The sequence below is a fragment of the Pyrus communis genome, chromosome 10 (genome assembly GCF_041283825.1).
Source record: "Pyrus communis isolate YQ-2024b chromosome 10, ASM4128382v1, whole genome shotgun sequence".
Taxonomy (NCBI): domain Eukaryota; kingdom Viridiplantae; phylum Streptophyta; class Magnoliopsida; order Rosales; family Rosaceae; genus Pyrus; species Pyrus communis.
In genome coordinates this window covers 7,377,446-7,402,886 of record NC_142574.1, presented here as the reverse complement: position 1 = coordinate 7,402,886, position 25,441 = coordinate 7,377,446, and the positions used below count along the sequence as shown (strand labels likewise).

Below are 25,441 nucleotides of genomic sequence, written 5' to 3'. Positions count from 1 at the left end.
CAAATTATTCCTAATCAAAGTCCCTAACATGGAATACGCATGATAGAGACATTCAACAAAGATCATTAAGTTCAACGGAAATCATAAACATCGACTAGGCATTCATAACTATGGAATACGCATGTTAATCCAGCCTAGGGTTTGCTAAACACAATCGTGACTAGCGATCTTTACTACTCATGAATATAAGTTCATAACGATTAGGTGAAATTCCCTTATATCCTAGCATCAAGTTTAGGCATGCAAATTAAGTGTCGACCCTCAACCCACATAAATAAACAAGTTCTTAATCAAAACAGAAAAGTAAACCACATCTAAAGTTCATGAATTCATAACTGGAGTAAATCAAATCATAACCAACATATGTAAATGGCTTCAAATTCGCCTCTAACTAAAAAAAGAGAAATTAGTTCCACATGTTTAACATAATTGAACAAGTTAAATTAAACATGAAAACATAAACAAGTTAATAAACGAGACAGAATGTAAATATGAAATTGAAATAGAATGAATGAAATTGAAATGGATGAATGCTAGCTAAGGGGTTCATCTTCACATATGTTACACTTGCATAATAAAATGATTTCCAATTGCATTTCAATAAACCATGAAACTCAACACCCCGGGTTAATTAGGTCCGCTTAAATTAACCGTCAAGTTCTCCTTAAGTTAATGAATTGGATGGGTTAGCGCAACGCAATCCATAACATTCTCCAAAAGTCCTTTACGTGAACATCACAATAAAGATACAATCAAAGATCATTAAGCATCATGAAAATTATAAGTATTGACGAGGCATTCGTTACTATGGAATACGCATGAAACTTATGCCAAGAATTCGTTTAACGCGATTGTTTATAAGCAACCTCCACTACTTGTGAATATAAGTTCATAATGATTAGGTGAAACTCACTTATATTCTAGCGTCATATTCATGCATGAAAATTAAGCGCGCATTCTCAATAAACATACATAAATAAGTTATCAATCAAACGGTTAAACAAATTGAATCCACAACTTATAAAACGCAATTAGAAGTAATCAAATCAAAATGCAAGCATAAACATATATTCGAATCATCCCCTAGCTAAAGGGGAGTTTAGTTCCTCATGGTACAAAACAAAGAGAATCAAAGAAACACCTAAACATTCCAACAACTCAAACTTGAATTGTATGAACGTTTAGGCCCTCTTATCTTCCATTCCTCATTCGTACAAAACAAAGAGCATTGAAATTAAATATTGAAATCAAAGAAGCACCTAAACATTCCAACAACTCAAACTTGAATTGTATGAACGTTTAGGCACTCTTCTCTTCCTCTTCGTTGTAGCACAAGGTCTAGGGATAGTTTGATGGTGTGAATGGTTTGGGGAGTGGTGGAAATGGAAGGATGGTGTTTGGATTGTAAGGGAAGGCACGGCACAAGGGTGGTTTGATGTTTACATTTCTGCAATGGATGAGTTTATGAATGGAATGGATGGACTTTGTGAAGGGCACGGCCCCAAGGGACTAATTTCTGTTCTGAATGAATGAAATAAGTGTGAATGAGAATGAATGAGTATTTATAGGTGAAATGGGGGGAACATGACAGCTAGGTTGCATGTGCTAATGCTGGAATGGTATGGTGAATGAATGTGCACGGCAATGAGTGTTGTTGGTGCTGAAAATGCATGTGTGTGCATGTGAAAGCTGCCAAGATGTGGTGAATGATGATGAATGCATGTGAATGAAGTGGATTTTCTGATGGAGTGTGCATGGCAATGAGTGGTTTGTGCATGTGGAGTGCTTGATTGAATGAGTAAATGCATGTGTTGGCTGATTAGAACTAGGGTGAATGGTGTGTTGGATGTGCATGTGAATTAAAGCTAGGTTGAATTAATTAAAGGGATTGCATGTGAGTTGGATATGTGGCTGAAATAAACAAAGAGTGAGGGGAACGATATGCACGGTTTTGGTTGATTTCTGGTGGTTGTGAGGTGGAAAGCTAGGTGGAAATGCATGTGGATTAAAGGGACATGTGGGGGTGGAAATGATGAATGAAATGCATGTGAATGATAGCTAGATATGTTGATGAATGCATGTGACTTGTTTGTGGTGAGTGAATGCATGTGCAAAGCTGGAAATGCAATGGGAGCTTACGGCATTGAGTGATTTCTGGGTGCATGTGAAATGAATGATTTCTTGGTGAGTGGATGCATGTGTTGATTAAAGGGGGAATGCAAAGGAAAAGCTGGAAATGGGAGTGAAGAGTCACGGCAATGTGTGGTGTTTGTTTGAATGTTTGCAATGATGAAATGGATGGGAGTGGTTTGATGAATGAGTGGATGGAATGATGAAAGAATAAATGGTGCATGTGTGAATGATTGAATGTGCATGTGGAATGGCTGAAATGTAAAGGGGATGCACGGCATGGTTATGATGAATGTATGTGACTAATGATGAAGGGAGAAAGGTGGATGAATGATTAGGGTCTTGTAAGGGTGGAAATGCATGTGGAGTACATGGTTGAATGATTATGTGTGAGGTGTGGCTGAGATGAAGGAGTGAAGTCACGGCACAAAGGTGAATGGGTGATGTGTGAATGTGTTGATGGTTTATGGAGATGCATGTGCAAAGGATAAAGGAAAGGTTTAAATGTCCTAGAACTAAAGGGAACAAGGTTCCAACACTTTGGTCTTCAATTAGGTCTTCAATTTCGTCCAACACTTTGGCTCCAAGCATAGGCTATCCATCCTTAGCCCAAAAGTGCTCCAAAAGTCTCCAAAATGCATCTTTTTGCTCCTTTAGCCCTTTGGACCTACAAACACACGAAAATAGCTTAAAGTACTAAAATAACTAAAGAAACATAACGTAAATGCATGAGAACAAGCCATTTAAGTCGCATGAATATGCTCCTATCAACAATCCTCCTCATGGCTGACAATGAGCACACGTTTAAGAGGGAAACATAAATCCACCTCTAATAGAACTTTAACAAACAGGCCATTCAACCCCATCGTCACTTCATCCACTTTAATCACTCGACCGATAGGTTGAGTAATATCCCTGATAATCTCTTCCTCTTTATATTGCACCGAGACACGATGACATCAGTATCCTTGAAGCTTGTTGTCCATCTTTCAGAATGGAAAATTTGACCACGAACGTACCACAACGTATTCATGAGGATAAACTTTAGATCATCTTCAGCAGTAAACTCGAGAGCAAACCATTTCCTTCCATTGTGATCTAGATAAAAGCTACTTTTCACCTCATTCTTCCGTAAGAGTCCCAACTTCCACTTGATCAAGCGAGCATCAAGTGGTTGGCCAAACATCTTCGCCATAAGAATCCTAGAAAGTATGTGCTCAACATTAATGGATGAGCAAAGGTGGGTATTAACCCTAGTCACACCACGCTCCATAGTGAATGTGCTCATAGCTTTTTCAACAACCACCGGATCTTGCCCAGGTTGAGGAACAGGAAAAGGATTCTCCCAGCTCAGGATATAACCCTCCGAGCAGATTCTAGGCTTATGGGCATTGCTAGAAGAGGAAGCAGCAGGTTGATGGTTTGTCATTATGAGAACACTAGGAAAGAAGGGGGTCAAAACCAGATAATTTTGTGGGGAAAACAAACGCCCCAAAGGTCGAATTATATAGAGCCACTTGGGGGGAAACCAATTGTCAAAACATACTAACACAATGAAGCTAAACAAGTACATGAAAGCCAAAAAACCTACATCATCGGTCATAATTACCAACAACCACCAATTACTAGGATAGAAGTTCGCGTGCTTGAAGCCAGGACAAAGAAACTCCAAAGTAACCGGCCTAGCTTCAATCAAAATGAATGGATCGGGGCTTGGGAACATTAACCGTCTCTAGGGAGAACTATCCCCAAAGAAAGTTAACCTAGCCCGACACCCCAAGTAAAGCCAGTAATAATTCAAATTGCAACCAAGAACCCTAAAAACGAGGAAACAAGTTCCCCAAATCTCATAATATAAAGAGTCACAAAAAAAACACAAGCCAATTAAGCAAAATCCACAAAACAGACAATCAAATAGACCAAATAAAGAGTAGAAAATACAACAAGCAATACTTAACCAGGTTAAGAAGCCTAAAAGCCCTAAAAATCATACCACATCGCCAGACATCACCAAAAACCTCTAGCACTTGGGAAAGGAGGATACATCAGTTTAAAGGTCTCCTCGGGGTTCTTTCCTCACTCAACTAGCAACCAATCAACAATCCACCCTAACCTATTCAAGCTCATGATTAACTTTTTCCCAATTATCAAGCATCCAATTAGGTTAACTAGGCACTCACCTAACACAAAATCATCAAAGCTCTCCTTACCCTAAGCCACTCAACTTCTTTCCAATTGATCCAAACCGACGGCATATACTGGAAGCCAACGCGATGGCGCCCGTGGCACCTCGCTCCCATAAGCCCTAGAACACCCATTTCTTATTGATATATTTTAATATATGAAAAATAAAACATTGGGGTGGGTATAACACCTTTCTTAAATCTTAATCCTACATGATTTATGTATCCTACTATGCAATGACAATTTTGACCTTATTAGGTTTTAAAAAATAAAAAATTTCTAAATACACCACAAATCACTTTTATTAGTTATCTTCATCAACTATCAAAACTCCTCCCACCCTCCATTTTTTTTTGGTTATCCTCAACTAGGTTTATCTAGTAGAAAAGAGAGCACAGAGCATTTAGGAAGCATGAATACTACAAATTGGATGAACACAGATATCCGATAGCTATAAAATTTGTTAACAACCCATAAATTTTCATATGAAAAATGCCTACAAATTGGTAAGAGCTTTTGGTTTCATTACACGGGCCAAACGTTGCTTCGTAAGATACTACATCAAAGCACAACTTACAAGTTCACATGTAGCAAAATCACCGTCAAAATATAATAAGCTACACACATAAGCCCTTGCCTGAACAACAGAGTAGAATGAAAAACAAAATCATAAGACGTTTAATTTCTAAGATGTTAGAGTGTGATTCAGATGGTGAAGCAAAAAACTCGAGTCACAGTTCAATGAGTCAACTAAGCTGTTTAAAAATGAATGAAAAACAACAAAGTAGAACAAAAAGCAAAATCATAAGACGTTTAAAAATGAGTGTTATAAGATTTGAAAAATGTAGGGTGTATGGAGAAAGTGTGAGGTGTATGTTGAGAATGTAGGGTATGAGGGTATTATGGGAAAGTGTGTGGGGTGTATTAAGATAATTTTTAATTAAAAAAGCAAATGTAGGATTTATTAAATAGAGTAAATCTCTGTTTACTACCCTCATGTTTCATGGTTTTCAACATTTAGTACATCAATTTTTTTTCGTCCTAGAGTCATACCTAAAGTGTAAATTTTGGGACAGTCTCATACATCCATTAGTCAAACTGTTAACTCTGCTGTTAACTGATGTCGTGGCACCCATATAAACAATGACTGGAAGCCACGTGTCATTAAAGAGTCCACGTGGAATTTAAAAATTAAAAAAAAAAATTCGCCCAAATTTAAAATATTAAAATAATTAATTAAAAAAAAAAGAAAAAAAAAAAAACACCCAACCCCTTCATCTTCCCCACACTCGACACCCCTCCACGGCTCCACGCTGTTCGTTTTCCCCTCATCGCCTACTCGATTAGCCTTTTATCCGTCAATGTGAAGCTTTCTTAGCAGCTTGCAGCATTCGGCGACAAAGACCAATCCTACATTGGTCCACTCAGGGCTCTTGACCAGGTGCAGAATCTCTGGATCCAAGCAATTAGAGATGGTTGGCAGTCTTATATCGCTAACCTGAAGCTTTTCTAAGTGGATCTCAACCATGGAAGTCACTTGCTCATTGATTTCGACAACCCAGTCATCGAAGACTTTCTCGAGTAGGCAACAGAAGGAGACCTCGTGGGGGCGGATGTGGTTTTGAGGAAGAAAACGAGGAAAGGTAATGCGACGAAATGGGTGGATATGGGAGATGCGGCCATGGATGAAGTGGGTTGGAACTAAATCTGGGTGGGGATTGAGCAATGGGGTTTTTAGGGCTCGGGGAATATGCCCATTTGCAATTAAAGGTGAATTTCTTTGGTTTTTTTAGGGTTTGGAAGTGGAAGAAAGCAAAGGACGAGGGTAAAGAATATGGAGGGTCCGCAGCGATGACGAGTACTGAGAGGTGGACGACGACGAGGGGTTGCTGATGAATATCAAGTCGTTGTGCTTGAAGATGGGTACTAGAGGTTCGTGACGGCAAAGAAGAAGGAATTTGAGGCTATGACGTCGCAGATGCCTCTGGCTTTGGGCGATTGTGTCGATCCGGCAAAGTTTGTGCTGGAGGCGATATCGAAGGAGTTTCTGGTGGACAATAGAGTGGAGAGGAGCGATAGGGGGTCTGCAGAGGAGAGTGGTTGCAGAGGAAAGAATAGGAGGGAGGGGGTTGGGGGGAGGTAGAAGACGGTGTACATGTTTTTTATTTTATTTTATTTTTTTTTAATTCCACGTGGACCCTTTAATGACACGTGGTGTCCAGTCATTGTCCACATAGGCACCATGTCATCAGTTAATGACAGAGTTAACAGTTTGACTAACTGATGTATGAGACTGTCCCAAAATTTACACTTTAGGTATGACTCTGGAATGAAAAAAACTTGATGTACTAAATGTTGAAAACCATGAAACATGAAGGTAGTAAACAGAGATTTACCCTATTAAATATGTGTGGTTTATTCAACAATACGTAAGGTGTTAATATAATAAGCCAGGAAAAATGCATATAAAATCTAAAACCATGTCTTCCTTATGTCGCTATACTTCCTCCTCTTCCTTCTATATCCACCGCCGCCTCCCAATAACCCCACAACCCTTTGAATCAACGTTGTTTATCGCCGCTCCACATTTCCTGCTTTGATACAACTTATGTATGCCTGTAACTCGAAGCAGTACAAATTACTTCCTAATTTCAATGGAAAATGGAAACAATTGAAATATTAACCAAGCCACCCACGGCTTAAGATTTACTTCACTGATTCAAATACATTTCTTCATATTATAAAAATTATTCCATTTTCAGCTTATTGTTATATGATAGTTATTTTGTTTTCAATTTTTAGGTTTTAGTTTTTGTATTAGAAAAAGAGGAATGGTGCGTGGAGGAATATGACGGAGGGAGGAAGGAGAATGAAGAAGAATACATGCAATAAAAATTTTTGTCCTTAACTTTATATTTTTATTTGTGTCTCATTCCATATATATTTACTCATCCGTGTCATCTTTCCCACCATTATTTATCTCATGTAACAAAAAACTAAAAATGAAGTGACTGTTGTAGTGCTAGTTATATTAGGAATGTGATTGTATAAATTTTAGGAAATTCTTATAGGATTCTACCATATCTTTTAAATAGTATCCTATTTAAGTTGTTATTCATATTGGGTAAGGAATTTACCTTCCCTACTACTAAAATAAGGTATAATGGGATGAGATAATACACACCTTAGAATTACACCGAACTCTCTCTCTTGCTTGCTGCATCCCTCTCTCTTTTGCTCTAAAATTCTTTAGTTAGATAAATCTAAATACGTTATTAGCACGCCTTTGCTTGACGCTAAGGAACTAAATGTTCCCGGAGGACTTTTTCTACAAATTGAAAGACTCAATTTGTTTTCTGTGCCAATTTGGTTCTCCTAAAACTCAAGTTTAATATTTCTATGTCCTGATGCATGAAAAGATTTCTTATAAAATATGAACCCGCAATTTATTATTTTGCAATTATATATATATATATATATATGTTCATGCATTTGCAACTGATATTTGCTATGTTGAATTTTTTGAATCAAAGAAACCGAAAGAAAATAGAAGCATGAGTTTTTTGGTTCTAATAACCCTACAACAAAAAAAAAAAAAAGGAAAATCGCATCGAATTGCCGCGCCAACCGCTGTGGCTAGCCTGCGACCAAGCCGCGTTGAGCCAAACCACGACGACGTCGTTTTGATGTCTGGATCGCGACAGTAGCCCTCTGGGCTTTTCTGCGTGCGCGCGGACCAGGCTGAAGCGTAGGTTCTTTCCTGATGGGCTTCCAGCCCTCGGCCCACGGACCATCAAGTTTTCTACTTTTAGGGGCTTTTCTCTTTCTCGACCTACGTTACAGCAGCAAGCCTGAAGCTTGCCAACACACTGGGCTACATCTGCAGCCTTTCCCGAGCCCACGAGCAACTTTCCTTTGCTGTTGGGCGTGTTTTTCCTCGGCCTGCCCACCTGCAGCAAGGCTGCACCTTGACTTTGCAGCCTTGCCTAGAGCCCAAACTTGCGGCCTTACTGCACAGCAGCCAACACCCTTTTGTTGTGCTGCCACGATCCTCACGACCCAACGCCAACATTTCGGCTCCCGTTGCTTCTCAGCCACACCCAATTTTTGTGGGTTGTCCACAGCTAGAGCCCTATTAGGCTATATTTCTTAATTGCTTAGCCCGACGACAACCAAAACTAATATGACCTGAATGTCATTATTTTTTGCTTCCTTAGTCGATCCTATATGATCCCACTATTAAATTAAATTAAGTGACCAGTAGTCTATTAATTTAACAAAAATCCAAAATTATTGGCCTAGAGTTCACTTTTTAGAGATTCGATTCAATATTTTATTTCATTTATTTGAATTTTCTTAGTCCCGAAGCTACGCACACTTGGGCTTCTGAAGCAACCCCAAATTCACTACACTCGAATTGTATATTGTATTATGATTTCTTATAGATACCCATTTTTTATGAACCGGAAGTTTATACTAAATTTGAACTTATCGTTCTGAATTTAGCACCTTTGAAATTGGAAGTTTTCAATTCAAAACATACACCATGAAACCCGAAGTTTTCATATTAAGTTAAACCAATACATGTCTAGAACCCCAATGTTCTAACAGTATGTCCATGGATCTTTGATTTCCCATAAAACGAACCATGATCTTGTTCCATCCATTGCAGCGACATGTCAAACTTTAATAAACTCAACTTTGCCCCGCTCTCTGGAAGTATCCAGAAGAAACTACCTGAAGTGGGTTCAAGACGTGAAACTCCATTTCACCGCCAAAAGTCTCAGAGCCACCATTGAAGAGGCTACGAATGTCCCAGTTGGTGAAGCTAACAAAGTCATTGCGATAATCTTCATTCGAAGACATATGCATAATGCACTGCAACCTCAGTACCTTGCTGAAGAGGATCCACATACTCTCTGGCTTGCTTTGGTTGAACGTTTCGATCAATAGAAAGATATATTATTGCCTATAGGAAGACACAACTGCAGCAGTTGTGCTTACAAGACTTTAAGTCTATGAATGAATATAACTTTGAAGTTTGTTAAATTCGATCACTACTTAAGTTATGTAACAAGAACTTGAATGAACATGAACTTCTAGAGAAAGCCTATTCGACCTTCCATGCCACCAATATTGTCTAACAGTAGCAATATATGGCACAAAAGTTTACCAAATTTTCAAATTTGATTTTTATTTTACTTCTCGCTGAAAAGTAGAACCAGCTGTTGATGAAAAGTTACCAAGCTCGACCCACTGGCTCTAACACTACGCTTGAAATGCAAACTATCACTTTTCAAGGCCACAAATGCCACAGAAGCCGTCATGGCTGCGGCAAGGGACACAAATCCTAGCCACGAGCTTAAGGTCAATAAAGCAGAGGCCTAACCAAAGGAGGAAATTCTTTGCTTGGTTGCTACTTAGAATGCATTTCATCACTATAGTTCCAAATACTATAACTCATGCCCGTTTCATTCAAAGCATAAAATTGAGTGCATAACATATAACAAGATGAAGTTGTTTAGTTAAAACCAAAGCCAAAAAGCCTCACCATTTGGATACGTATCATAGGTTTAACCCCTTTGAGCCTTAGTTAGCCTATTTTCTTTGTTAGCCACATTATCCTTACCTAGCCTAGAATAGGACTATCCATACCTTTGTTCTTAAAGAATAGTAGAGCATGACTTAGAGGGAATTCCTTTTGATCAACATTTTGCAAAAAAACAAGTGTGGGGGAAGGTGTTTCTTTGGGATTCTATGAGGTTGTACGTTTTGTGTGCCAAAGAAAGAAAGAATAGGGCACGAAAAAAAAAAAAAAAAAAACAAAAAAAAAAAAAAAAAAAAAAAAAGAAAAGAAAAAGAATTGAGAAATAAGAAATAAGTGAGATTGAACTCACAAGTATTGGGTGTTGAAGAAAAGGTCCAAAAGTTTGAATCTGGCCCTAAGAGTTGTGTGAAGTTTCCCTTTGTGTTCAAAGTTGATTTCTGCATTCAAAAATGAATTCTAAGTGTTTATTTCATTACTTTGCTTACTATTGCTTTAAGAACTTTTGTTTATCCTTAACCTTTCTTTGTTAGCCAATACCTTAGCCCCGTTACAATCCTTAGACGTCTATCTTGATTGTTATGTGTTTCAATATGTGGAGTTTAAAATTGGTAGGAGCATATGGTATCCTTGGTTCTTGCGTCTAAGCAGTGGCATTCCGTTCATGAGATCATATACATATACATGTTAATAATTCCAGAAAATACCTTCTTTGATTATACATATGTGAATGCTAGTCTACATGTATACATCAATCTTCTCACATATATCTAGTGTAGGGAGTATAGTTAGAAAATATGTGTGAAAATAGAGAGTATATCCGGTGAGGAGTTGAGGGATTCTCTAAGGCATGTTACTACATTCAAAATGTTGTTTTAATTCATTAAATGCGAGCTAGTGAGTGGTGATTGCAATTAAGTATATGCCCAAGGGTAGAGATAGCTAAAATCTATGTGAGTGGTGATTTTTAACATGTCATGTTTCATTGGAAATCCCTAAGGCAATTATTGGAAGGTTTAGGTTGTGTTTGTTTGTTTTATTTTGCTCGGGGACTAGCAAAAGCTAAGTGTGGGGGAATTTGATAGGAGCATATTTATGCGACTTAGTTAGCTTGTTTTCTTGCATTTACATAGTTAATTTCTATTTATTATAGTGATTTAAGCTATTTTCGTATGTTTGTAGGTCCAAATGGCCAAGTTGGCAAGAAAGTGCATTTTGGAGCATTTAGAGCAGTTTTGGGCTTGGAATGGATAGCATAAGTATGGAGGAAGGTGGATGGATGAATTTGAAGATCAAGATAGGCTAGGAATGTGCTTAATATCTGGAGAAACAAATTTGGAAGCATTGAAGGTAAGGAATTAGATATAAAGAAGGAACATTATCCAAATTACCTTATCTTATCCAAACCTTATCCAACCTTATCTTATCTTATCCTAATCCTATCTTACCTTATCTCCAGCTGCAAGGAGGATTCCTTATCACATTAAACCACCTCCCATTTGATTTAAGGAGTCCTAAAATCATGCAAACAAGTAACCCTTTCCCCCTAGGAATCTGCCGCACCTCTCTTTCATTTTCCTCTTTGGTTTCTGCCATATACCTGACCTTTTCCTTATGGATTTGAAGTGCTAAAATCCTTTTCCTAAGCTACTTTTGTGCCACACCTAAGCCTATAAATATATGTCTATGCCACATAATTCAACCCACCACCCTCTACCATCAGATCACCACACCATTCACCACACCTCAAGAGCCTAAATTCAAAAAATCCCCATTGTGCTGCAGCAAGGAAGGAAGGAGGAGCCACCTGGAGCCATGCTTGCCATTCAAGACGTTGGATTGTTGGAGCGTTTCTAGGTGTATTCTATTCTTTGTTTTCAATGTTAAATTAATTATCTTTGTTTTGCGAACATGAGGAACTAAATTTGTTTTAGCTAGAGGAGACTTTGAAACCATGATTATATTTGCAATATGAATTGATTGCCTTCAGTTGTGATTTCATAAATTATGAATGCAATTTACGTAACTGTTTGATTGATAACTTATTCTTGTATGTTGATTAAGGATGCATACTTAGTTTGCATGCATGAATTTGATGCTATAATATAAGGGAGTTTCACCTATCGTTATGAACTTATATTCATAAGTAGTGGAGGTTACTAGTCACAATCGTGTTAAGTAGATTCCTGGCATGAGTATCATGCTATTTATAGTTACGAATGCGTTGTCAATACTTATGATTTTCACAAAGCTTAATGATCTTTGATTATATCTCTATTATGATGTTCATGTAGGGAACTATTGAAGAATAATTTGGTTGCCGATGCGTATTCCATCCAATTCAATGACTTAAGGAAAATCTGAGGGTTAATTAGTGTTGTTCACGGTTAATCCGGGGTGTTGAGGTTCATGGTTTATTGGAAAAGCAACTGGAAATTGATTTGTATGCAAGTGTGTCATGTGTGGAGAAAGACCCTCTAGCTAGCCATTCACCCATTTAAACACCCAATTTTGTCCAAGTTGTTTAGAGTCTTTAAAATCTGTTTGTCTTTACTTTAAATTCATCAAAAACTCAATCCCCTTTACTTTGTTGTGTCAAATTAGTTAGAATCTGTTTTATTTTGTGTCTTTTAGTATTTTGAGTCAGGTTAAAGTTAAAATTCGTTCAAAGTAATCCCTAGTGTCTAGTTCGAGTCAGTTTCATTGTTTTGTGTTGTTTTGAGTCATTCTAGTTTGTTTTGAGTCATAAGAGTCTAGTTTAGTGTTACTGAGTCTAATTTGAGTAGATTAGCATTCCTTCTAATCCCCGGCCTAAAATGATCCCTACTTTCATATACCACAATTCACAACACACATCCATCATACACACAAATCCCCATTATGCCGCAGCAAGGAAGGAAGGATGAGCCACCTGGAGTCGTGCTTGCCATTCAAGATGTTGGATTGTTGGAGTGTTTCTAGGTGTATTCTATTCTTTGTTTTTAATGTTTAAATTTAATTATTGTTGTTTTGCGAACATGAGAAACTAATTTCTTTTTAGATAGAGGTAAATTCAAAGCCATGAATGTACATGTGATATGAATTGATTTCCTCCAGTTATTGTTTCGTAAAACATGAATGCAATTTACTTATCTGTTTGATTGATAACTTATTCTTGTATGTTGATTAAGGGTGCACACTTAGTTCACATACATGAATTTGATGCTAAAATATAAGGGAATTTCACCTAGTCGTTATGAACTTATATTTACAAGTAGTGGAGGTTGCTAGTCACAATCATATTAAGTAAATCCATGGTAAGAGTATCATGTAGTTCATAGTTACGAATGTCATGTCAATGCTTATGATTTTCACAAAGCTTAATGATCTTTGATTGTATCTCTATTATGCTATTCATGTAGGGAACTATTGAAGAATAATTTGGTTGCCGATGCGTATTCCATCCAATTCAATGAATTTAGGAAAATCTGAAAGTTAATTTGTGTTTTTCACGATTAATTTGGGGCATTATCATTCATGGTTTAAAGGAATAATAACTGGAAATCGATTTATATGCATATATGTCATGTGTGGAGAAGGACCATCTAGCTAGTCATTCACCCATATTACACCCAATTTCGTTCAAATTGTTTAGAGTCTTTAAAATCTGTTTGTCTTTACTTTAAATTCATCAAAAACCCAATTCCCTTTACTTTGTTATGTCAAATTAGTTAGAATCTGTCCAAACTTGTGTTTTTAAGTGTTTTGAGTCAAGTTAAAAGTAATTTTCATCTAAACCACCCTTTAGTGTCTAGTTTGAGTCAATTTAACTTAGTTAGTGTGTTTTGAGTCTATTCACCTTGTTTTGAATTGTTAGAGTCCAGTTTTCTGTTTTTTAGTTAGTTTAGTGTTTTAGAGTTTAACTTGTGTAGATTAGCATCCCTTTTAATCCCGGGCCTAGAACGATCCCTACTTACACATACTACAATTATAGGGTTTTAATTTGAGTGTTAGAATATTTCACATCATTGTTCTACCTATACAAATCCTCGAGAGGATCTGCTACCCCCTCTGTCCTCGGGCTGATTCTCGCCTTGCTGGTTACACTAATACTGGTTACTTATCTAATCTGTACAACACACGTTCTTAAATGGGTCACATCTTGATTGTTGGAGACACCGCAATATCTTGAAGGTCCACTAAACAGACCTAATGCAACTGTTTCAAACCATGCTGACTTCCCTGCATGAAGCTACTTGAGAATGCTTCTGGTTGAGAGTAGTAATGGCGCATATTCGAAACACCTAAGGTATTTCTTTCATCGTTGACGTCTGTGCAACATTTTATGAAGACAACACAACATATATCGACCAAGTTAAATGGAGATATATCAAAAGAGACAACACCAAGCACATTGCGCTGAAAATTCTTCTTTTCACATTAACAACAGAAGTATTAGAACACTAAAGTCAAGCAAATCTATTCCCAGGATAACTTGGCCGATCTCTTCACGAAGTCATTGCCAAAGTCTACCTTTCAGAAGATTGTCCAAGGAATCAGTATGCATAAATTATCGGATCTAAATTTTCTGTATTTCTCATTTTTAGAAGTTTTATCAAACTCAGGAGGAGTATTTAGAAGTATACTCACTTGATCTTAGTGTACTTTTTTTCCGTACAATTAGGAGCATTTTTTCCACTGGGTTTTTGTTACCTAACTAGGTTTTAATAAGACACTCATCCTGGGCTGGTCATACCCTTGTTAGATTTTACTACTTTAATCCTGTAAACGTTTAGTTTTGACATTATACATACTTCTCATGTTTGTCCATAGTCTATGAGTTTTTCTCCCATACTGGGGGTTTACCATAGCGAGGTTTTATGAGTTTTACTACCAATGTATAATTCCATTAATATGAGACTTGTTGGGACCAAATTTGCTCACCGCCACAAATGGTGAAGATGCACAAATCCGAGTAACCTATAAAAGAGTAAACAACCATGAGCAAGCCAAAGACCGAATGAGGGGCCAAAGACCGGATGAGGGGTGTGTGTGCCAGTCAAAGGCTCTCTGACGGTCAAGTTAGTAAGCAATAATGCGACTCAAGTAGTGGGTAAAAGAGTTAGAGTGCAATAATTGCGTAACTAGAGATGAACCCTAGAATGTTGTAATTATACTAGTTAGGAGAGAGACCTTTTTAGGTTAGAATCCTATATTAAACCCAGAGAATCCTAGAGGATATTTAGGAGTGATATTGCATTTCCTTGGGAGTGTGATTAATTGTGCTGCATGCCAATTCCTAGATTGTAGGAACTCAAAACAATATAGAAAATCTGGCTTATTTTGTGTTGGATCAGGTTCCCGTATCTTGTGGAATAAGCATGGTCAATCTCGATGAAGTCGTCAGACTTCACCCACTACTCTAGAATAAGATGATGGTGGCACCACTACTCTGTTAATCCAACTGCGCTCGAAGATATTGAGTCCATGACCAAACATCTGAGGAACTTGTATTCCGGTTTGCCTTATTCCAGTCCTGGAAAATCATGGTCCTATAAGATTCGCATTCGTCCGTTATGCCGACGACCTTATAAGCTGAACTTATGTGATGTTTTGTTTGTGTATCATTCCATATATATTTACTCATCTAGATCATCTCTCCCACCATTATTTATCTCATGTAACAAAAAATAAAAACTAAAAAATAAAAAATGAAGGGACTGTGGCTGTCTTAATTAGGTTAGGAATATGATTGCGTAAATCCTAGGAAATCATTACGGGATTCTACTATATCTTTTAAATAGTATCATGTTTAAATTGTAATACCTATCAGGTAAGGAATTTACCTTCCCTACTACGATAAATTGAGGTACAATGAGGTGAGGTAATACACACCTTAAAATTACACCAAACTCTTTCTCTCTCTCTCTCTCTCTCTCTTGCTTGCCGCACTCCTCTCTCCCACATCAGTCAATAGTAAAAAGTTATCTATAACTCGTTTGGAAGTGATTTTAAAATGAATGAAAACGCGTTTAAAGGAAATGTTTTTAAGTTACAAAAGCACTTGAAGTGCTTCATGCGAGAACCACCACTTGATTTATATTCCAGCAGCACCGAATTATTATATCACTATACGTACAACAATGTGTGAATCTATATGGACATAAGTGATTTTTCGACACTATTATTCTTTCTAAACATTGAAAAAAAAAAAAAAAAAAAAACAAAAAAAAAAAACAAAAAAAAAAAAGGAAACAAAATATCTAGAAAAAAAAGAAAAGAAAAATAGTGTGTGAAAATCATGGGCATCTGATTTTCCCAAGAACATCATGGGCATCTGATTAGACAGCAAGCAAGCACATGTTCTTTGCCCTAAGAAGCATGCACTGTGTCTAGGAATTTGACACCTACCAAAGTTGTGATTTAGTGGAATCATGCTTTTCACCGGTTGGTAGTGGGTGAAGTTAGGTTAGGTTTGTCATCTTTCACATATGTATGTACTGATTGGTACCCGTCTTGCACACACTAGGACCATATATTTAAGTTGTTAGATGAATGAAAGATTAAGGTGATTTTCAATTATTTTTTATTATTATAATTTTGATAACCATAATATTTAGCTTCCAAATAATTGAAATTATCTTTGATATTTTATTAACAATTACTTGGACAAGATGTTTGAATACAATCACATTTGATTTAAACATATTGGTATAACTCAAATTGAGTTGGTTGGGATTGTTTGGAAGCGGTTTATAATTGTGGTGTTAATCTGGAATCAGTGGTGCATCAAAGCATAAAACTTTCTAATTGGCTGATGCATGCAACTGTTCTAAAGAGCCATACCATTAAGAGGGTGTTGGTTTCACGTGGTTTTGACGGAATACATGGCTAACATGCATTGTCGTTGAGTTTTAGGATAAGTCTTGACAAACACCAGATAATTGCCTATAAAATATGGCATTTTCGGTGGAACTCAACACACAAGTCAACGCTCTAGCAAACCCTCTCATCCATTTTGAGAAAAACTCTAACTGCTTTACTAGTTGTCAGTATGAATACAATCTAGTTACATAGATTTGGGTTTGCAACCAACAGACAACCATTACCTGGTTAGACGAGGTTTTCCATAGGCAACCAGGAAAGACAATAGCTTGGTTAGACGACACTGGAGTTGTAGAATTAGTTTGGATTAACAGTCTTGATTGCTTGGTTAGACGACAAGTTTCTCAAGCTTAAGTGAATAATCGGCGAAGTGTCTTTGATTCTTTCGCCGAAAGAGGTCACTTCATTAGTCTTTTCGCAAAAAGAGGTCACGTTCAACATTTGACATTTAGACCGTCAAACCCCTTTTATAATAAAGGCACTCATTTCCTTTGAGTGTCTTTGTCCCTAAAATTTGATATCGATTCAGTAGACCTATATTCTCACCAATATAGTCGATGCTGCTGAACCCGGTGCACAAGATCCAAAACTTCATGGTGATTTGCATAACCTTGCCTTCAGGTTATAGACCTCAAAAACGAGGGTGTTCCTTCCTTGCCCAAGGTCATTTGATTCAGGAGTCGATGTGCGATCCACCACATTCACCACACTTAGAAATATTCGCCCAACCGAACTCAGTAGCAAATTGACAAACCCGCATCAGCAATTAACCACCAAAAAACTTAATTAACTTCTTTGCCGGCATTGAGCTACTTTTGATGTGGTCATGTTCATCAAGAGTTGGAGTTCGACTAAGTGGAGAAGTGGGGGTTTCGCGTGGTGCGATTAATGATGATTTCCTTTAAATTATACGCACGACTCTAATGTTTTTAACTTTCTATTCTTCTTCTTTAATTTCAGCTAAAGTATCTTTGTACTCATTTCTTCCTTTGACAATGCCAATATTCCACTAAACATCACGAAAATAACGCATGTCAGATAAGGCTTCATTGTTAAATATTTTAATAACCCAAAATTATCCTTACTGAAAAAGTTAATCCCACAACTGCTTCATTTTTAAGGGATCAAAACAAAAAGGAAATGAAATTTCATGCCATACAGAAATTTTGTAGTGGATAAGGGTAAAATGAAATAAACAAAAGTCTATTGATATGCGCTCACACACATCTAAAAGCCAATATTCATAAACACATAGAAGAGAGACAATTAATGTATTTGAATTTTTTTTTTTTTTTTTTTTTTTTTTTTTTTTTTTTTTTTTTTTTTAAATAAGAGGCTGTTAGAGTCTTCTTCCAAAATGTACTTTCTCTCTTATCTGTTTATATTCTCTCTCACAAGGTCAATTACGTGTTTCACAAGCAAATTACCTATATCATACGCAAATATTTCCAGGCATGTGAGAAACCGATGATCGTTGTCATTATTTATTAGGTGAAGGTATCGCAATGTCATAGTAGTAGCAGAGTAACAATTTGTTTCTACTTTTATTATCTTACGAGAGAATATGGAATATTAAACCTACCACTCCTAACCCTATCTCAAAAGCGTAGTTATAAGAAAATGATCTGAAAGCCAAATAAAAAAAAAAAGGCATGGTACGTTCAACTGGAAATATTATTATTTCTTTGATCTTGATACTTGTAGGTGGTGTGACTTGTCATGATGGTTAGCCATATTCTTTTTCACTCACTATGTCTCGAGTTTAAAACCTCATTTTCCACAATTTAATATTTTGGGTTGTAATATCGTTTCTACTAAAAGAATAAAAGACTTCATAAAACCACAAGGGCAAAACAAGAGTGCTCTTCACAAAAGGAGAACTTCCGACATCAAGGTGAAAACTTGGCCCTTGGTACTAACGGGCAGGCTTTTATATGATGCCAAAGCCAATAGCGACGATACTCTATTTCATTGAACTGAAGTTAAACTTTCAAGTATCAATTCCCTTTCTGCAGTTGTCCAAACTCAGATGAGGAACTATCCATGGAGAACCACTGAAGAATGTTGCCGGCCAACGTAATGGAGATTTAATTAATTGCCTTACGACTGGGACCTCAATCTTTAAAGATAAATAAAATCAACTCAGGTTACTTTTGAGTTTCATATTAACCAGGGACGTGTGCCATGGCTCCATCACTAGTGGTCCTATAAAATGGCTCCATTAACCATTGGAACTGCTTTCTCATCTGTTTGTTTAATTCGCTTGGCCGCCTTTGTCTGTTCCTTTTTTCTTGGGTTAAATTGTTTTAGTTAGTACATAATAGTGTTGTAAGTGGCTATTGACTTTTTTTCTTTCTAATAATATTACCATTTGACCAAAAAGATTTATATAAAATCACTAACTCGAAGTGATTTTCAAACTATTTGGAGTAGGGGTGTGCACGGTACAATTTGGTTTGGTTTAGGACTTGAACCACATGTCAAAGTAATAAGATTTTACATATGGAGTTATTTTGGTTTAGACTTCAAACTAGCTAGTAGACCACAGGTCCACAACTAAACCAAACCAATCTCTACAGTGCGATTGGTTTCGAGATCAATTTCCATCCGATTTTCTAAACCAATCATCTCATTTTAATCGACATTAATCTATTTTATCTCGTTTTATCCCTAATTTTCTCTCATTACGTAAGAATGAATTTGGAAAATTTTACCCATTCTTAGATAATGTTCACAGTTTCATATCGCACACTGAAGGTCAAACAAATCACCGAGAGTTATATTTCAGTTTGACATGGTTTTAACTCGACTTTTGGATGTTGAACGAAACCAAATCGCACGTACTAGTTAACTTTTGGTAGTTTATTACCAATGAAAAGAAGTTAACGCAATTGTTACCATAGTTTTGGCGTGTAGTGAGTGAACTCTGTAGACGGCTTTGACTAGGGAACCATATCCATTATCCAACAGATTTTGCTACTTTGTGGATTCTTATTCGATGTAATCAATTAGTAGCGTGATTCTTACCAGGAGGTAATGATAACGTTTTGCTTGTCGTGACCTGATTGGATAGTAAAGAACACTTTCCTATCCCGGATCGACTCACAAATGAGGATGGACTTATACAGTACAGGTACACTGTCACAGTAGCATTCTCGTGACTATGTAAGTTGTTATTCCACAAATGAAAAGTGGTGTTTGCTTTGCCAATCAATAGTATTTCGACCAATGGATAAAATCTAGGGACGTTTTGATATAGACGCCTCATTTTTAAATGTCATAAACTATATATCTATTCCTTTCGCAGATTTGATAAAACATTTTCCCTAAAATTTTGATACTTTAATTTTATTTCATTAGAAGTCTATTCACGTCAGCATTCCCTTTTTTTCTCCTATTTTATGCATCTCTTATTATGATGATTTAAGATTTTTTTTTTATTTTTATTAAAATATTTATTTTAGTAAATTAAATAAAATGTAACAAAACTCGTTGTTAAGTACGTTTGGTTATATTTGTACGTTTGATTATAATGGTACATTTAGTTACTTGGTATATTTGAATTTTTGGTCCATTTAGCTTCTTGATACATTTGAATTTTTGGTACGTTTGTTTTCAAAACATAAGTTTTATTACTTTTTGCCCTAATAACGAGGAATTACTTTAATTAATTATTTTTTTATAGAAAGATTTGTTAACAATGTAAAAGTTTAAATTACTTAAATTAATTTTTTTTTATATAGAAAGAGTCATTAATCAACGGATGATAGCCTTTTTGTTAATTCAAAATTATATGATTTATCGTTATTATTTAGCATTATCTACAATAATAAGGATTTATCTCCGATCAAATAAAAGTTGTTCCAGAGACTTATTCTACCAAAAAAACAAGATTATCTAGAGTATTGTGTGTGAATCAAACATATTTTTAAACATTCCAAAAAGATGAATATTCATTTTAATATAGTTTATAATTGGGTACGTTTTAATTTGGGGTTGGTACGTTTTCGTTTGACATTGGTATGTTTTCATTTAATGTTGGTACGTTTCCATTTGGTGTGGGTGTACATTTAGATTTGTAAAGTTTAAATTTTTAGACTTAAATATAGTTAAAATTATTTAAAATATATAACAGATATTTAAATATAAATTAATTTCAATTAATATGAAATAGTTCAAATCTGAATATCTTAATCAAATGTTTCAAAAGATTAATCAAAAACTCAAAAAGCATAAATGTTTAGTCTACAAAAGTTTAAAATGAGGCATCCAATTCTAATTTTTCTATATAAACAGAACTCCACTTGTAGCTCAAGCAATATGTAGTTCACTCTTTGATAAGTAACTTTCTGTTTCTCTCTATGATAAGTGATCTTTCTATTGCTCTCTAAATATAACTGATCTCTCTCCCTCTCTTTCTCTCTCTCTCTCTCTCTCTCTCTCTCTCTCTCTCTCTCTCTCTCTCTCTCTCCCCCTCTATTTACCCATCTCTCTATTTATTTTATTCTACGTCTATCATCAAAGATGGAGATGACTGACCGGAGAGCTGAAGATAAGGCCATCACCGGCCAAGCCCAAAACACGAGTATCGCAGACTTTGATCCCCCAAAGAAAGCCAAGACAAAGAAGTTTGCCATTGCCTGTGGCGTTTTGGCTTCAATGACTTCAATCCTACTTGGTTATGGTAATTGTCCAATATTCTTCTGTAGTTCCCTAAAAACATATATCTTATGAAACAAGCTAGATAAACAAGAAGAGTGCTTATTGACTAATTTGGAAAAACTTTTAAAAACAGCTTTATTTTTATTTTCTACTTTAAAGAACACTAGAGAAGAAAATTTAGAGTTGTAATTTTTTCTCTCGAAAGTTTTAGTACTTTTCTACTTTGAAAGAAAGTTATCTTCACATGGAATGCATGTTTGTTCCACTTTTATGTACAGATATTGGTGTAATGAGTGGAGCGTCACTCTTCATTAAAGAAAACCTCAAAATCAGTGATGTTCAAGTCGAAATTCTGAACGGTACTTTGAACCTCTACTCCCTTATTGGCTCCGCCTTGGCTGGTAGAACCTCCGACTGGATTGGACGCCGGTACACCATAGTACTTGCAGGAACAATCTTCTTTATTGGAGCTCTCCTCATGGGCTTTGCCCCTAACTATGCCTTCCTCATGTTCGGACGATTCGTTGCTGGAGTTGGAGTTGGCTACGCTCTTATGATAGCTCCCGTCTACACTGCGGAGATCTCTCCGGCCTCATATCGTGGCTTCCTCACATCTTTTCCCGAGGTTTGTCACATTACAATATTATGTTATCATATAATAAAGTCTAAGAAGCTTTTGTCAAAAAATCATTGGAAACAGTATATATCAATATTCTAAAAAGTCCCACTTAAGCGTTGTTGGCCACTCCTACGATTAATTTCTAGACGTTTAAAAAATACAAAATTGTGCCTAGATGACCGCCTAAGTCGCGACTCTCACATAGACAGAATGTGAGATCCCACATCGTCCGGGGAAGAGGAGGTGATGTGCCTTATATGTACATGCCCACCTCCCTATAGTAAGATGTGATTTGGGTGGAAGTCTAAGAACAAATCTGTGAGGGCATGGCCCAAAGCGGACAATATCTTACTATGCAGACTGGGATGTGACAATTTGGTATCAGAGCTACTCCTCGGCCGGAAGTGTGCCGACGAGGGCATTGGGCCCCTAAAGGGAGTGGATTGTGAGACCCCACATCACCCATGGAAGTGGATGTGACGTGCCTTATATGTACATGCCCACCTCTCTATAGTAAGACGCGTTTTAGGTGGAAGCCCAAGAACAAATTCTTGAGGGCGTGGCCCAAAGCGGACAATATCTTACTATGCGGACTGGGATGTGACAATTTGGTATCCAAGCCACTCCCCAGCCGGAAGTGTGCTGATGAGGGTGTCAGACCCCTAAGGGGGGTGGATTGTGAGATCCCACATCGCCCAGGAGGAGAGGAGTTGATGTGCCTTATGTGTACATGCCCACCTCCCTATAGTAAGATGCGTTTTGGGTGGACATCCAAGAACAAATCCGTGAAGGCTTGGCCCAAAGACAATATCTTACTATGCGGACTGGGATATGACACACAAAATAGATAACTTCTATTTTACATTTTATTTTTTAAATAAATTATAAGAGACTTGGATAAATACTAATTATATGCTTATTCACAATATTTTCAAAATGTTCCAACTCTTCATAATTTATGTATCATTCTATTTTGCATTATGTATTCCAATACGATTATGCATTTTTCAAGTAGACATTTATTTATGGGTAATGCTAATTAAGTTATTATTAGTAAACTTCATAGAATATTATAATCGTTATTCATTTTTGGGCTCCTTGCCTTCACGTTTAATTGTGTTGCAACATGAAATTAACATTAAATGTCTGAATTACAAGAAATGTGAGATTACACTATAGTAATCAAAGTTTACACTCCAATTATCATATAATAATGTTCAGTTTAGTAAATAAAATATAATGACATAGTATTACTGTAACAAGTTTGAATTTTTTGTTTGAACATCATACTACACTGTTAAAAGGTAAAATTTATGTTTGCTGTGAGGTTGGACAGATAAAAAGTTCAGGCCTCAAACATTTCACGTGAATCTTTTTTCTTCAAGGCTCTGCTTCATATTTATGGATTCGATTTGTTTTGAAAATATGTAGGTGTTTGTTAATATTGGCATATTACTGGGGTACGTATCCAACTATGCCTTCTCCAAGCTCCCCATTCACTTGAACTGGAGGATCATGCTCGGTGTCGGCGCATTTCCATCTGTTATTCTTGCCGTCGGTGTCTTAGCCATGCCCGAGTCGCCTCGTTGGCTCGTCATGCAAGGGCGACTTGGAGACGCCAAGCGAGTTCTACAAAAAACGTCAGAATCCATAGAAGAGTGTCAGCTTAGACTAGATGACATCAAAGAAGCCGCAGGAATCCCCAAAGAGTCCAACGACGATGTTGTTCAGGTATCTAAACGCAGCCACGGTGAAGGCGTGTGGAAAGAATTGCTCCTTCATCCCACACCAGCCGTTCGCCATATTTTAATCGCAGCTCTTGGTATCCACTTCTTTGAACAATCGTCAGGTATAGACTCTGTCGTTTTGTACAGTCCCAGGATCTTCGAAAAGGCAGGAATCACCTCCTACGATCACAAGCTGCTCGCAACGGTGGCTGTTGGAGTTGTCAAGACTATTTGCATCTTAGTCGCCACGGTTTTCCTTGATAAGTTTGGAAGGCGTCCTTTGCTTTTGACTAGCGTGGCTGGAATGGTATTTTCACTCAGCTGTCTCGGTGCAGGCCTTACAATCGTCGATCAACAGCACGGAAAGATCATGTGGGCCATCGTGTTGTGCATCACCATGGTATTACTTAACGTCGCGTTTTTCTCCATCGGGCTGGGCCCGATTACATGGGTCTACAGCTCCGAGATCTTCCCATTGCAGCTGCGCGCGCAAGGGTGTAGTATGGGAGTGGCCGTAAATAGGGTGACGAGCGGGGTCATCTCCATGACTTTTATTTCATTGTATAAGGCCATCACGATTGGGGGAGCCTTCTTTCTTTACGCAGGAATTGCTGCAGTTGGTTGGGTCTTCTTTTATATGTTGTACCCAGAGACTCAGGGCAGAACCCTTGAAGATATGGAGGTATTGTTTGGTAAATACCATAAGTGGAGAGAAGCAAATGCCTTGCTTAAGAAAACTAAGCAAGTTGATGGCGACGACAAGGGTCAAGTCCACTAGGCATAAAATGGCGAATGGTTAAATAATCGGTGTTTGTTAGACAAATAAGGAATATGGTTGGAGTCCTTGTGTAATTGTATATAATATTATTATTGGAAAAATAAGCCGTCCTACAGCCGTCCTACCTTGTCCTACGTACACACTAGCCGTCCTACAGCCGTCAAGCCGTCCTACAGCCGTCCTACTTTGTCCTACCTACACACTAGGACGGCTACCTTGTCCTCTACAGCCGTCCTACCTTGTCCTACCTACACACTAGGACGGCTACCTTGTCCTACCTACACATTTGTATCATGTATATATATCCTTGTAATCTTGTAGAGAAAAATTAATGAGAAAAAGCATTCTCTTCCATATTTTCCACAAAGCATTCTCTTCCATATTTTCTACGGTGTTTGATGCACTTGATGATGGATGGTCGTTTCCTGATAAGAATTTCTTTCTTTCGAAACGTCATAGGATATTTCACTTATATATGTGTAACTGTTGCCAATTACATCTTATCTTCCTTTTCAAGTTGGAAGAACTTGTGTGTAAGGAAGAAATTATGTTTGTCAGATATGTTTATACACGTTTGATCTTCAATTTGATTCCCTTACCATTGAAAATAGCTTACGAACGCAAGCTTAAACGACCAATAATAGGACACACACACACATACGTATATATGGATAATGCTAGGGAGATTAGAATTGTAAACGAAATTTTGTAAACTAAATGACATGGAAGTTGATGATTGGATTATTACTTAAGTGTTTATAAACATGCTCATTCTATTGGTGGCACATCATGTAGTTTACAAATTTTGTCTTCAAATTTAGTCTCCCTAGTATTATCCATACATTTACATATATGTATGTGTACATTTACATATATGTATGTGTATGTATATATTCTGACGTGATAATGTTTCTTGTCTAACATACATTTCT

General features: G+C 37.0%; 1 protein-coding gene across 2 annotated transcripts; it reads left to right on the top strand.

Annotated features, from left to right (window-relative positions):
* Positions 1 to 21,043: 21,043 nt before the first annotated feature.
* Positions 21,044 to 25,102, top strand: LOC137728886 (polyol transporter 5). 2 transcript variants are annotated; one of them, XM_088678717.1, is made up of 4 exons: positions 21,044 to 21,407; positions 21,664 to 22,010; positions 23,436 to 24,545; positions 24,908 to 25,102. In XM_088678717.1, the coding sequence occupies exons 1-3, from the start codon at positions 21,248 to 21,250 to the stop codon at positions 24,507 to 24,509; spliced, it is 1,581 nt and encodes a 526-aa protein (XP_088534843.1). In that variant the 5' UTR covers positions 21,044 to 21,247; the 3' UTR covers positions 24,510 to 24,545; positions 24,908 to 25,102. The 2 variants fall into 2 exon arrangements, with proteins under 2 accessions (XP_088534843.1, XP_068323781.2); XM_068467680.2 differs by lacking the exon at positions 24,908 to 25,102 and having other exon boundaries at positions 23,436 to 24,876.
* Positions 25,103 to 25,441: the final 339 nt, after the last annotated feature.

Excerpts from the sequence above, each read along its gene's own strand:
- LOC137728886 (XM_088678717.1), top strand. The coding sequence starts at position 21,248 with ATGGAGATGACTGACCGGAGAGCTGAAGATAAGGCCATCACCGGCCAA. Across the intron at positions 21,408-21,663 it reads TTCAATCCTACTTGGTTATG|ATATTGGTGTAATGAGTGGA; the intron begins GTAATTGTCCAA and ends TTTTATGTACAG. Across the intron at positions 22,011-23,435 it reads TCCTCACATCTTTTCCCGAG|GTGTTTGTTAATATTGGCAT; the intron begins GTTTGTCACATT and ends GAAAATATGTAG.